Source organism: Sciurus vulgaris (genome assembly GCF_902686455.1).
Source record: "Sciurus vulgaris genome assembly, chromosome: 2".
NCBI classification, from domain to species: domain Eukaryota; kingdom Metazoa; phylum Chordata; class Mammalia; order Rodentia; family Sciuridae; genus Sciurus; species Sciurus vulgaris.
In genome coordinates this window covers 172,567,890-172,582,482 of record NC_136462.1, presented here as the reverse complement: position 1 = coordinate 172,582,482, position 14,593 = coordinate 172,567,890, and the positions used below count along the sequence as shown (strand labels likewise).

At 41.4% G+C, this 14,593-nt stretch overlaps 1 protein-coding gene and 1 pseudogene across 2 annotated transcripts; one reads left to right on the top strand and one right to left on the bottom strand.

The window, feature by feature from the left end:
- Positions 1-1,105: 1,105 nt before the first annotated feature.
- On the bottom strand, positions 1,106-2,157 carry LOC306653516 (protein FAM76B-like; annotated as a pseudogene). Its single transcript has one exon. The product of its transcript is annotated as a protein FAM76B-like (transcript).
- A 1,795-nt stretch (positions 2,158-3,952) lies between these two features.
- On the top strand, positions 3,953-9,682 carry LOC306655359 (uncharacterized protein; the record flags this gene model as incomplete). The annotated part of the gene is made up of 5 exons (XM_079129717.1): positions 3,953-4,141; positions 4,647-4,990; positions 5,176-5,279; positions 6,913-7,021; positions 7,884-9,682. 5 exons carry the CDS (start codon positions 3,953-3,955, stop codon positions 7,984-7,986), a joined length of 849 nt encoding a protein of 282 aa, XP_078985843.1. The 3' UTR covers positions 7,987-9,682.
- Between the last annotated feature and the right edge of the window lie 4,911 nt (positions 9,683-14,593).

Below are 14,593 nucleotides of genomic sequence, written 5' to 3'. Positions count from 1 at the left end.
GAAAGCAAAACAAGTAATTCACAAAATATGAACATGAAGCCACATAACATAAAAAATAAAAACACTCTATCAGAAATGATTTAAAATTAAATCTTTAGGGAAATACTTCAACATAATTAAATGAATTCAGTGACCAACACCTTCCCTTACCACATAGAAAACCAACCATAAATCACCTAAAGTATATGTATTATCAGTTAGTTCTTTAATGCAACCTCAAACATTATTAACAACTTTTATTTCTTTTTGAAATAGGCTTCTATACATATGTATTTATATACAAACGTTTATTGAACATGATTTTAAAACAAATTGTAGGTACAAAATATCAGCATTCCAATAAATAAAAACATTAGGTGTCAAAAAGGCACTTGTAGTTTTTACAAAACGAAAACACGTTTTACCTTGGATACTGTACAATAAACATTAATCCTATACCAATAATGAAAATGCTAGGTTACTAACTGATGTAATTATTATTTTTTTTTTTTTTGCAGTACTGGGAATCAAACCCAGGGCCTCCTGCTTGTGAGGCAAGCACTCTACCAGCTGAGCTATCTCCCCAGCACATGATGTAACTTTTAAAAACATACTTACATATACTCTGAAGTTCATTTAATAAAGGCACCATGATTCTCACCTAAATTTGTGTTGATGCAAAGTAAAAAATAGAATTCCAAAAAAAAGTGTTTAAAAGTTGTATTTCTAAACAGAAACTAATTTTTTCTGAAATTAGCATAGTGTTAAACAAAAACCCCCAAAACCCTGCTCTTTGACTTCCCAAAACCTTACCTACCTCTATTATTGCATGTTTCATTTTAGAAAGAGCACTATTCATGCACTCCTTTACAACTGTTTAATACTATTGCTGGCAAAAATTTCCTGGATATCAAATAATTAGAAAGTTACTTCAAACCAGTTGAAGTTTTATTTGAATGTTTTACAACTTAAAAAATGCTGTATATCAATTATAAGAGTGAATAGGAAACATGCCAATTCATTTGGTGTGCAAAAAATTTCTCCACAACACAGAATTTAAGGGCTTCACAGAATTTTTGTTCTCAAAATTTACCCTATAAGCAGAAACACTAAATAAGTAACTTTTTCAAGATGTTAGTATGCTTCCACTTTTGTCAAACTTTTTACCCTTGGACAATGCTGCAACCTGTTTGAGTAGTTCTCTGTTTTTGGCCCGAAGTTGTTCCACAGTTTCTTTGTGAGCTTTTTCCATACTGTTCATTTTTGTTCTCAAATTTGACTCTTGGTACTGAAAGTCTGCCGTTAGTTCAGTTAACTTTTTATCTTTTTCTAAAATGGTCCGGTCTCTTTGCTGTAAGAGACGCTTAAGTGACATCACCTCTTCTTTCAGCTGACTTACAAGGGCAAAATTGTCTGTTCCCCCACTATCTGCTGACTGATTTATAGAGCTACTATCTTCATTAGATGGCTTAGATTCCAATTTGGGCTTTTTCTTTGGAGTTTCATTCTGCATTGCTGCAGAGAATTTATGGCTCTGTTTCCACAGTCCCTGCTCTTGTTCTGGACTTATATTGCTGATTTTGTGATGGCTACTGCTGTGAGGATGGTGATGATGATGGTGGTGGTGATGGTGTTTAGAATGATACTGGTCTTTCTCCCTTAAGAGATGAGGATGAAGAATTTGAATGTGAAGATTCCAGGCTCTTCCTTTGTTCTTTTGTCTTCTGTAAAACTCTCTTGTATGATGAAGTACACAGCCAGCAAAGTAACTTTCCATCAACCTTTCTTCTTCCTTCCTCCTTCTGATCAAAAGCACATTGTTGTTTGCACTGTTCACAGGTCTGAGGTGGTCCACACTTTTTTTTCAGAATTTGTGCAACGCTGACACTTGGTACCAATAAATGCTGCAATTATGTTACAGTACTGACAAGGTTTGGGAGTCCCAAATTGCTTCACATTTTGAGCACACTTCTTACATATTGTATTCGTTTTGCTCTCTTGTTGAAATTCTGACCTGCAGTAAGTACATTTTACAATGGGATGTGGAATCCGACATTCCTTGCAGAGCTGCTGGCCCTGGGAAAGCTCCTCCAAGGGATAGCGCTGAGTACACTTGGTGCAGGCATACAGGGCCGAGGCCGCCATCCTGCTCCTCAATCTCCTCCTCCAAGGCCGCCGGCTCCGCAGCTGCCCAGGCCGCGGACTCCTCCTCCACCCCCTCCCCCTTCCTTCTGCCCACCAGAGCCTCGCTGCAAGAACCCCAGGCCCCGCAGATGCCGCCGTCCATTATTCTACTTTAAACACATATAACGATAGAGACCATTAATAATTATTGCATGTATTTACTTAAGTTACTGTTTCAGATCATAAAGAAGTTGATATATAAATGCACTTTTGGCAAAATATTGTAAAACAGGTTGAGAGACATAAAAAGCCCACTCTTCAAAGTGCAGATGGACATGGAAACTTCAAACCTATTAACTCGAAGGAAGAAACTAAGCAGTGTCAACACTGAACACTCGAATCCCAAACTGGCAAAACTTAAAACTTGAGATGTCGGTGTCTTTTAAATAGTAAGAAATGATACTACAGATCCTGGTTGTTTTAAAGATCTAAAATTAAAATCATTTAAATGATTATGAGAGATCTATGTTTTCGTAAGGCCTACGTTGGGAAAAATCAATGCACTCATATTTTCATGGCTGGGCTTCTTCTCTAACTGTAGGCACACAGTTTCCCTGGGGATCTTATCAAAATGCAGATTCCATTCTGCTGGTCTGGAGTGGGTCCCTGAGTCCCTGCATTTCTAATAAGCTCCAAGTGATGCTTGTCCTTGGGTCACATTTTGAGTCACAACAGCCAAACGAAAAATTAGCGCTAGGACTCAATTCTACCCTTCGACTTACCAAATCAATATTAGACTGGGGTCATGACATCAGAGGAACATTGTTTTTTAATTTTCTTCTTCTTCTTTTTTTTTTTTTTTTTAGTTTTAGATGGACACAGTATCTTTATTTTGTTTATTTATTTTCATGTGGTGCTGAGCATTGAAACCAGTACCTCACATGAGCTAGGTAAGTGCTCTACCACTAAGCTACAACCCTAGCCCCAGGAATAAAATTAAACCATCCACATCATACCCATTTTGAATTTATATGAAACTACACATTTGTAAGCACCAGGAGAATCTCAAAGTACACAGTGTAGTTAAATAGAACGCTGCAAATCCGAACATGCTTAGGGCAGATTTAGTATGTCTGAATCAATCAAGAGTTCAGAAGTATTTCCTAATGTTTTATAACCAGAGGATTCCAAGGCTGCGATGCATAGAACTCTCAATGCAGAGGCGCACAGGCAACCTCTTGCACAAGCAATTCCCTGCAGAGATTATACTAGGCCTCACTGTTGACTTCTGTCATCATTAGCTTGCAGCGTCATTTTCTGGGTGATGTATTCTGCATTAACTATTGTCCTTGAGTTACCTCCTTCATCCTCTCAGCAATTCCCATTTAGAAATGAGGAAACTCAGGCTCAAAGAGGTTAGGCTACTTGTCTGAAGTCACAAGGGTTAGATAGTGGAGCCCAGACATTAATCCACATCTGTCTTACTCTTACTTGCCTACCACACTGGCAAATCTCCTGGGTAGTTAACATGAAAGACAACGTTTAAAACCTCAGAGGGAAACTGTAGCCTTTACCAAGTACTTCTATCAACACAAATCTTTACCAGTGAAGAGACAACAAAGAGAGCTCCTTCACAGTCAATTCACTACTTGACATTGAACTGCTTGATTTTGAGAGCCTTATGATTTCTAAATTGCTATGAGCTGAGCTTTTGTTTTAAAAATGTTTTGTACATAAATAAAATCACCTTTCTTTGAAGATGACTCCTTGCTGCTGTTCCACAGGCAATCAAGACACCAGGTCTTTTCCTAACCCTTGTTGATAAAAACACTCCTTGTATAGGCAATAGATGGTGATTCCCGTACAACGAAGTTCCACCTATATCAGACAATCTGGTTTCCCCACATTCCTTTCCTATCTTTCTGAGCCTTCGTTTTTGAATGAACTTCTCGACTGCAGCAAGTTGTTACTTGTTGAGAACAGCAAACTTTGGGGAAAACGCATCCAAGGAGATCCAAGCAAGAAACAAAACGCAACGGTAGACATGCCTTTCCTGGTGAAATTCACCGGCACTTCACAGAAAATGCCAGAGAGAAATTGAGGGAAAAAATGTGGATGGTGGGGAAATAAACCTGACGCTTTCTTCCCCTGGAGGATCAGAGGGTGCACGGTGTCTGAAGGTCATTCGCCCTGTTTATTGCTAGCACTGCGGGGTCCTGGGGCTGGTGCTGGGTGGGCAGAAATCTGCCCCTTACCCATTAATGCTGCAGCATCCGGGACAGGACATAAAGCTTATTTTGCGCTGCCGGAGGCACAGGGCCAAAGAAAATGGTCACACACAGACGACATTATTTTCAATCCAACAGCCATTTAAACATGCAGAGGGCTGCAGCAATGAAGGGGTCAGCGGTCTCAAGACAGCAGTGCACATCAAAGCCTCCAGACCCCCGGCGCCCAGCCCTAATTCCTGAGCACCCACCTCCTTTCCCGGAGCCTGTTGCGTCCAGCCTTGCAGATCGGCACGTGCAGAAGTGCTCCCCTAGAGACCAGGGCGGAGACCACCCCAGGCGGGACCGGGGGCGGCGCTGGAGAAGTGGAACGGGCGGGGGCACGCAGTCGCGGCGGCAGCTCGGCGGCGCTGTGGAAACGCAGGGGCAGGTGGCTTGGGTGCACTGGCTAGGCTGCTCCCGGACCTCCCGCAGAAGCTCGGCGTCAACCCGCAGCCGCGTATCACGCACCAGGTGCAGGGTCTTCGCTCTACTCGGCCCCCAGCTTCATCTCCAAGGCCAGCGCGGCAGGGCAGGCGAGAGCACGCCCAACCCTGGGCTTGCTGGGTCTTGCTGTCTAGAAGAGGAGGCACGATCTGCAGATTTGTAAAGGGCAAAAGGTGTTAAAAGGGTTGTTTGGGGGCAGGAGGGCGAAAAGGCCTGGAACACGTGCTCACACCCTGTGCCCTCTCCTGCAACCTCTTATCCCCCCTCTCTTAGACCGCCTCCTATTTTCCCGGTTTTCCCAGGCCCGCCCGGGATTGGCCCATGCGCTGGAAACTTTGCACTTTTCCCTGCGCTCTAGGTACACTATACCGCGCGGTGCGCCCAGCACTGGAAAATCCCGCTTCCTGGTCAGAACAGCTGTCTCGCTTTATAAAGAGCCCTGCAGCGCCTGTGATCAACGAGGTGGGAAAAACAAAAGCGATTCATCTCTGAGTAAGGCGGTGATGCAAACCCTCAGGAAGAGTGAGGTACCTAAGGATGGAAGACCCCAGGTGACCCAAGGCCAGGTCTGATACGGAAGTCTGGCTGAGCCGCACCTGGATGGCTCACCTCAGGATCACCAGCCAGTCCAGACTGCCACCTTCCTGTCGGATTTCATTGATTTCATTCCCTACAAGATGGTCTATGTAGTATAATATTCCCTTTGCTATTCAGATCATTGAGAATATAAAGTCTAATTGGTTAAGACATTTTTTTCAAAGTCTTTTGTTTTGAGATGACCATTTGGTATGACTTCATTTTTCTTAGTGTTAAAGTGTCTCTATTTCTTTATGTAATTCTCTCCATCTTACCTTTCTATATTTTGGAAGTATCCACACTTGTTGCGGTATCCTAGGGAAAGGTTCCTTTTATCTTTGTGTAATATTCTACTCTTCCTTTTTAAAAAAAAAAAATTTAAAATGTAAGATATTTTATCTCATATAACTTTTTGTTTTAAAATGTGTTGCATACCATAATTTTGCCACCCCAGCTTTCTTTTGCTGACTTTTGTATGTAACATTTTTATATCCTTTTGCTTTCAAAAGAGCAAAAGCTCCTGAGGTTAGCTTTTGTGCCCTTAGATGTAGTCACCTGTAGATTACATATAGTTGTATTTTTTTAGATTTAATTCTGTTACTCAAGCTTTTTGTTTTGATTGGTGTTATGTAATAATGTATTTATAGTCAAATAAATTTCTAAAAGTGAAAAAATCTTCCATGTTCATGGTGCAAATAATGAAATAGTATCTATCATTAGTTACCTATACACTGATAAACTGACTTCGAAATTAATACCATCAAAAAGGAAAGCCATGTCCTACTTGGGAGGCAGAGGTAGATGGATCAGAAATTCAAGGCCAGCCTCAGCAACTTAGAGACCCATGTCACAAAATAAAAGAGATAAAAAATAAATAAAAAGGGCTGGGAATGTAGCTTAAGGGTGAAGCATCCCTGAGTTCAATCCCTAGTTCTGCCAAAAAGAAAAAAGGAAAAAGAAATCATGTCTACATTATCATGCCAGACATGAGTAGATTTGCCTGCATGAGAAATTTGGTCATAGTTCATATTCATTGAACACAAAGGGGATATAAATAAGTAGAGGTCCTTTGAAAGTCCTAGCTGCTTAAAACTTATTAAACCTGAGCAGCTTTCTTCCACTAGCACCTTCCCACTTTCTTAGATGAACCTTCAAATTAAAAAAAAAAAATTCTATGTTTTCTACAATTTAATTAGACTGAGAAAGCTGCTTGAAAGAGAAAGGAGGTGGTGGAGTTTTTTTTTTTTTTTTTTTTTTTTTTTTTTTTTCTGATTGATGGTTTTTTCCTTTGACAAATCTAATGGGGTACTACCTAATATAAACTTCTCCATTAAGTCTTCAGCTTATAAACAGGCTAAACATCTGCCAACTAAGTAAGAAATGCAACAGACACCATTTTTATTTTCATCAAGACTTTGGGATGCACAAAATGGGCTGGCTGTGTTCATGTGTGGGGAGAACGTGTTTTTTTTCTACTGGAAGTGGAATGTACTTATAATAGCTATGTTCTCCTTTCCAGCTGGATGGATAACCAGCACTTTCAATGCCCAGGCAAGTTCTAAAATGTTCTCCTTGCCATGGTGTAAAGGGTGTGTCCTGATGTATCTACAGCCTCTGGATGAGGAAGGGTGAGCAAGAACACGAAGAATAAAAGGAGCTTCACCGGAGGCCATAATGTCCATATGCAGAGGCAAGAAATACAAGGTGACTCTCCTTCTCTCTCTCTCTCTCTCTCTCCTGCAAAGCTCCTTCCCTTTCCTCTTCCTTTGCCCTTTCTTTTTTGTTACACTGCATCCATCTCAGGCAAAAGACACAAAGGAGATAGAGGGGTAATTAGGTCTTCCTCCCTGCTAATTATAAAGTTCCTTTCCATGGAGATAATAGTTACCTGTTTCTCTGGAACCTTCCAGAGACAGTCTATACATGTAGATTATTTTTGCTTCTTAAGCAAGTAATAGGATTTCCAGCATATTGTTCTGCGTTTTGCATCTCTCACTTTAACATATTTGGGTGATTGTAGTAGACATCAGTCATATTCATGAGTGCCCACCATTCTTGGAAAGTCCTCTTTAATATGCATGGAAATACCTATGTTTTTTATCCCAGTCAAGAAGTCGGAACTCAAATCCCCAGCTTCCCTTGCAGCTGGGCACAGGTCTATGACCTCAGCTATTTTATTCAGATACACGAAGGCATGACTTTAATTTGGAAGTGAGTGAGGTGTGGAGAAAGGGTAAACATGGAGCTTCCATCCTTCTGACGTGAGTGTTGACATGAATGAGTGACTGTGATGATGGTAGTGCAGTGTTGGTGATTTCCTGGAGGTTGCAAGGTTGACCTCCTGATGTAGAAGGGATGTGACAGCGCTGGCTGGGGGCAGTAGCAAGAGTAGTGAAGTCAAGGTCACATGTTGCAATGGTGATTCCTCCCTCATGTCAGATCTGAATATTGTTATAGGTATTGCTTTTTAATTTTTTTCCCCCTTACAAGTGCTGGAAATCAAACTCATGGCCCCAGGCTTGCTAGAGAAACACATTATCAACTGAGCTACCTCCTCAGCGCCAGTCACTGTGACACTGTTTTTGGTGCTTAGTTCTAAGTGTCTTTCTTTTGCTATCCTCAAAGATTCTGTGAGTACTGTTATTATTTTTCACTCAATTATGTTTCTACTTAAAGTTGCCATAATGTCTGTAGTGAGTTATGTTATATGTACCGGACATATAATTTTATATCCAGAAGTAAGGTTTAGGAGCAGGTGGGTCTTTGGGCAAGGAGGGGCAAACATTGCAGGCAGGAAAGCTGGTGGATTCTTGTTACACAGTGGCAAATGTTTGCTCAAACTACCATATATAATACTTTAAGGTACAGATAGTGAGCTGGCAGAGGCTGGAACAGAATGTTGATTTGAATGGATAACTTTTTGCCTTTTTCAACAGATTATTAATAGAGAGGATATGCCCAGACCAGAAGCAAACTGCTGACAGGAGAGATTGAGACATTTTCCTTTGCCAGGGCAGGCTCCCTCTGCTGTGGGTGCAGGTCCAACTTGACTGAGAGTCCCATAATTTGAGCTGAAAGAATAAAGTACCACTTTCTTCAAACCAAAGCAGGTATAGGCAGCTGTCTAAGGTAAATGAATAGCAGACCCTTGTTGTAATACCATGATTATAAGGGTAATTGAAAGAGCCCATGTACCGGATGCATGGGTAGTATGTGTTGTTCAAGACAGCCACAAGATCACCAAGGGAAACTTCTAGTATTCTCCAGTGTCCTGTGTTTAATTCTCATTATTCACTGTAGTTCTGTTTTATAAAGCTACTGCAAACATGGAATCAGCCAACACTGACCATTGCTCTGTGTGAACACACACACATTTCACATAGATTACAATCCTCGATCCTACAAACAACCCATCCTGGTAGATCTCCCCTGGCCTGTGGTCCTGGGGATTGAATCCAGGGCCTCATGCATGCCAGGCAAGTGCTGTACCAATGATCTATATCCCCAGCCTGATCCTATTTTTTAAAAAAGTCCAAGGGTTAGAAGTGTTAAGCAGCTGGCCTGAGACCACCTCACTAATAGGGGCCAGAGTTAGGATTTGAATTCCATCCAAGTGGCCCCAGAACCAGAGCTTCTTACCATACACTGCCGTGTGGTCTCCAACCTCTGGTCATCTCTGCATGAAAGCAGAAAAAAGAGTGTTTCTTCAGCACATTAGGGGCAAATCAAAGTGTTTTCTACTAAGAGCAAAAGCACCATGAAGACTGATTTTGGAATTACAAATAAAATCTAGCTAGCAGACAAATTCACAAATATGGAATTTTCTAGTAATGAGGATGGACTATATAAAAAAGCCAGAAGTACTGAAAATGGTTGCCCTTGGGGAGTAGGCTGTGGAATGGGAGGACACTGAGTATGGAGCTGTTACTTTTAATTAAACACAAGTTTTAATTTGCCAAAACATTTAAAGTAAGTAATTTTTCAAAAATATCTCACATCACTCCCTCTCCTCTGCCTTTCTTCCTCCTCTCAGAGAAATGGTAAGAAATGTGATCTGTTGTTGTTGGATGTCCCTTCCCTGACCAACTCACAAAGATCCCAAGATTATTCTAGGGAAGTTATAGCATTCTGGAAGGGGTCTGTGGTCTGCACTTCCCGTTGGTCTCTGCAAGTCTGTTCTTTAAACACTTAATTAAAAGAAGTGTCTTTTTTCTTCTAAGTTCAGTTCTGGATTGAGGCTAGCCCCTGGCTCCCAAGGCACATGATGAGCACCTCTTTGGCATCTTTGTTCTAGGGATTTGAATTCACCCATTTAACTTCTAAAGCAATGTTCTCAAGAGCTCACAAGACTGTCTGCACACACATGCAATGCTTCTTTTGCAAATTTCCAACTGCATCTAGTTGTGAAAGAGGTTGAGTTTATGGCAGAGTCTGAAACTTTATTGCCACAATGAGGGCTGTGCCTCCCCAGGATGGTTTGCTCAGTGTTTCCCACCTTTGTTTAGACTGTTCTTGCATCTGGACTGCTCTCCCCATTCGTTCTTCATGTGCAATTCCTATGCTTCCTTTAAGACCTAGCTCTGCAGGTGGCCAGGCTGTGACAACAACAGTTGGAGGAAGGAGAAATTTTAACTTTGAATGAAGATTGACCTTTTAATTATTACATGGAACTGGACAACTTGTTACTAAACAGATTTCCCCCAAAGGCCAGCAGTGTTTGGAGCACTTTTCATGATACAGAGGCTTAGTTGTCCCATGAAAACTGTTCTGATTTTCTTCTGTGGGGATGAAAACCAATGTCCTTTTTCTCAAAAGGCAGAAGGGGAAACAAAACAAGTTTTGTTTTTGTTTTTTTAAATTGCACTACATGATCTTGCTCAACTGACTACTTGTGATAGAAATATATTTTCATAATTCCTAATGCAATTTCAAAGCTTTGTATTGTTCGTATGTACCCAATTTATTTTAATCCATTGAATCTACTGTTTTGAATTATCTCCATTTTTCCCCAACCTAAAACCAAGCTAAATCTTTGTCAAGCTTAATTGCTTCCTTATGACATTTTATATATATATAGGATTACTTGGTCAAAGATTATGTGTATTTAAAAGGTTTTGGTATGATTATCAGTTTTGGGTTATTTATTTATTTTTTTTTGCCAGAAAGATTGTACTCAGTAATATTACGTTTAACAATATGTCAGAGGTCCTCTGAGATCATTGTTGTTGTTATCATGAACTGTATTTTATCAAAATTTGTTGTGGCAGGCCCTTGAGATACACAGTTTTGAACAGGTAAGTGAAATTTCATGAGAATGTATGGCACACAATTGAAAATATAATAAGGGTCCTGCATGTGTTTATTGCTTTACAGTTTACAAAATATTTTCACATACCTTAGTTCAAGACTTTTCAAACTGTAACAGGCATATGAAGCTCCTGGGGATCTTATTAAAATGCAGCTTCTGACTCTTAAGTCTGGGGTGGAACCTGAGAATCTGCATTCTACCTCCCAGGAGATCCCAATGCTGCTGGTCTGCAGACTACATTTTGAAAAACTAGTCTTCCTTCATTGGAGTTCCTATAATAATTACCCATGTAGATCTTATCATCCTTATTTTAATGAGGAGGAAATTAAGACTCAGGTTAAGTAACCTGTCTGCAATGCTAACCATGCAGCCAATTTGGAACTTGTTTTCCTATTCATTTTGTTTGTTCATTCACTTGTTTTTTTTTTTTTTTCTGAACACTGTGGATACATTGGTGAGTGAAATCAAGTGCTTGCTTTGTGAAACTTGTCTTGTGGCAAAGAAGACCAAAAGTTGAGTAGGTTAATACAAATGCAACCTAATTTCAGGTAATAAAAAATGTTTTAAAAGGGAAATAAACCCCAGGGTAAGGGGTTGATTATAAACCAAAGTGGTGTTCTGAAGCTAAAGTTTACTGCTTGATTCTCCTCAGTTACAGATTGGGACTTTGCTATTGCACAACACTTGGTGGTTCATGTTTTCATTTCCCTACTTAATTCTCACAATAAACCTGCGAGAAATGTAGGGAAAAGATCCAACACTGTCTAACAAGTGAACTAGGAAAGCTTCAACTAAAATACAGAGGGAGAGAGGCACCTCATTAGAGAATGGAGGCTGGAAAAGACCTTTGGCTTTTACCAAGTCCACAAAGGAGCCACTTGGCCTCTTGCCAAGCTCATCCTTCAAGCTGATGGAAAAGGGGATATAGGAGAATTTGCGGGGGAGGGGGTGTTTGCAACACTTTAAGCCCCTTTGTCTTGGAGGATTGGGTCTAACTATTTAGCATAATCTGTTGTAGGCAACATAAACCAACTTGGTATCAGAAAGGGGAGAAACACAAAAAGAGCTTATGGTAAGGATATTGGGATATGATCCACAGAATCAAAGAAAATCTCTCAGGTAGACTTTGGAAAGCACAAGTCAAGGTCAATCAGTGGTCTAGAGTGTTCCTCCAGCCTCCTTTCTTGTAATGCATGGGCTTCCCATGTCTTCAGCTTCCTGTGTTATGGGTTGACTTGTGTCCCCTCAATGATAGACTGAAGTCCTCATCCCTAGTATTTCTGAATGTGACCTTATTTTGAAATAGGGTCTTTGCAAATGTAATCAAGAAAAAATGAAGTCCTACTGGCTTGGACCCCAAGCTATATGACTGGTATTCTCATAAGAAGAGAGACAGAGACAAAGGAAGAAGGTCGCTGAGGAAGATGATGGATACAGAGGTTAGGGTAACACATTTATAACCCAAAGAATGTCATGGATCATCAGCAAGCCCCAGAAAAGCAAAGAAGGTGTCTCAGGCAGCTTGAGTTGCTATGAAAAACAACAACAACAGCAAAATAACCCACAAATGGGATGGTTTAAAACAACAGAATTTCTCATAGTTCTAGAGCCTGGAAAGTACATGATCAGGGTGCCAGGGTGGTTGAGTTCTGGTGAGGGTCCTCTATGCTGCTGATGGTCACATGTGTCCTCATATGGTAGGAATAGGACAAGGTGGACTTCTGATTTCTTCTGTAAGGCACCCATTCATAAGAACTCCAGTTTCATGAGCTAAGTATCTCCCAAAGACCCCCACTTCCAAATTCCATCATATTAGGACTTCAGTTTTTTTTTTTTACTGGGGATTGAAACCAGGGGCATTTAGCCACTGAGCCACATCCCCAGCCCTATTTTGCATTTTATTTAGAGACAGGATATCACGAGTTGCTTAGAGCCTCTCTATTGTTGAGGCTGGCTTTGAACTCTCAATCCTCCTGCCTCAGCCTCCTGAGCTGCTGGGATTACAGGTGTGTGCCACTGTGCCCGGCTCCAGCCCTTTTTATTTTTTGTTTTGAGACAGGGTCTCATCAAGTTGCTTAGGGTTTCACTTAGTTGCTGAGGTTGGCCTTGAACTTGCGATCCTCCTACCTCAGCCTCCCAAGTCACTGGGATTACAGGTATGCACCCCTATGTCTGACAAGGAATTAAATTTTAACATGAATCTTGGAAAGGGGGATAACAAACATTCTGTCCAAAACAGAAGGTGCTTCCCCAGTAGGATTCAGAGGGATCATGGCTCTGCTGACACCTTAATATTTCTCCACACTTATCTATTGGAGAATTATTGTTGTACAGAATGACGGGATTTGTTGTTACATATTCATACATGCACACAACATAACAATATGATTTGGCCAACATCACTCCCCGGAACTTCTCCCCTCCTTCCCAACCATCCACCTCCCGGTTCCTTTCCTCTACTGATGTCCTTTTGATTTTCATGAGTTCTCTCCCTTAACTTTCTTTTCTTTTTCTTCTCTAGTTTCCCATAGGAGAGAAAACATATGACCCTTGACTTTCTGAGTTTGACTTATTTTGATCTCTAGTTCCATCCATTTTCCTGCAAATGACGTAATTTCATTTTTCTTTATGGCTGAATAAAACTCCTATACCACCTTCATACACCTAGATACACCTAGTGTATCATTTTAAGCTGCTGTGACACCTTCATTTTAAGAGTTCTGGCCTCTAGAATTACAACGTAGTAAGTTTCTTGTTGTTTTAAGCCACCCAGTTTGAGATGCTTGGTTACATCATCTCTAAGAATCAAATACAATGTCCCTCTGCTCCCGGTTCAAGTTTCCAGGTGCCAACATGTGAGTCGTCCAGCTTAGGTTATGCACCTGCCCATAAGGATGTATTTGAAAGAGTTGGTGGTCCTCCAAATGGTGCAGAGATGTTGTCACCAGAAGTAAGGAGAGTGGTTGAGGGCAGCAGAATCAGACGATGCCCCGGCACCACCACACAAGCTGCAGAAACCCCATGACCTGGGGCAATGGTTTAGGGGCATGCAGGCCACTTCCTGCTCCATGAGCTGCTCTTTTACCCAAGCTGACCGGAAGTGCTAATGGATGAGGTGGGTGCTCTGCGTCTCGGAAGAATTTTCTGGCTCTTTCTTAACTACCCTAACTCTTGCCCATTTTACAATGCAATGCTTTTCCTACCCTTCCCCAACAACCTACCCATGCACACATTACTGGCTTCTCCCTTCATGATCTCATTTCCCCATCCTCCTGGGGTGCTCCCAAGGATCTCCATCCAAACATGCCACTTACATTTGAGCTCTTATCTTAGGGTCTGCTTATGGGTGGCAATGCCTTCCTGTATCCTTTGCCACAATGACTGAAAAGCCATAGAGAAAGCACTTATCTATGGATGCACCCAGTGAGTTAGGAGCTGTAGTTTCAGGCCATCGTGCAATCCTGTCTCCTCTTCCTCACCCTGAATGCTGACTTTCCTCCTAGATAGGCTTAATGTAACAAAGGTCTAGGTATGGACAAGTATCATAAACCTTTCCTGAAAGTACTGTCTTGCTGTCCCAGGAGAGAGAAAGGGGACCCCTGGTTAGAGCACACAATTGAACTGTCAAGACCTGGATGCTAGAACATAGAAGCCTCTTCCCTAGACCTCCCTCATCATTAAGATGGTAACCAAGTCCCCAGACTTACTTTATGATTGGAAAATGTTATGCAGGTAAGGGTCAAGTCATCACGGACTGTTTTGGCTGTCATCTCCAGAGTCAGAGGCTGAGACAAGGATTCAGGGTCACACGGTTCATTGATGGGGAGAAGAGAGTGAGGGTAGGTGGGGGAAGGAACTAAGCAAGGGTGTAACTGTGTTAAGTCCAGCATTG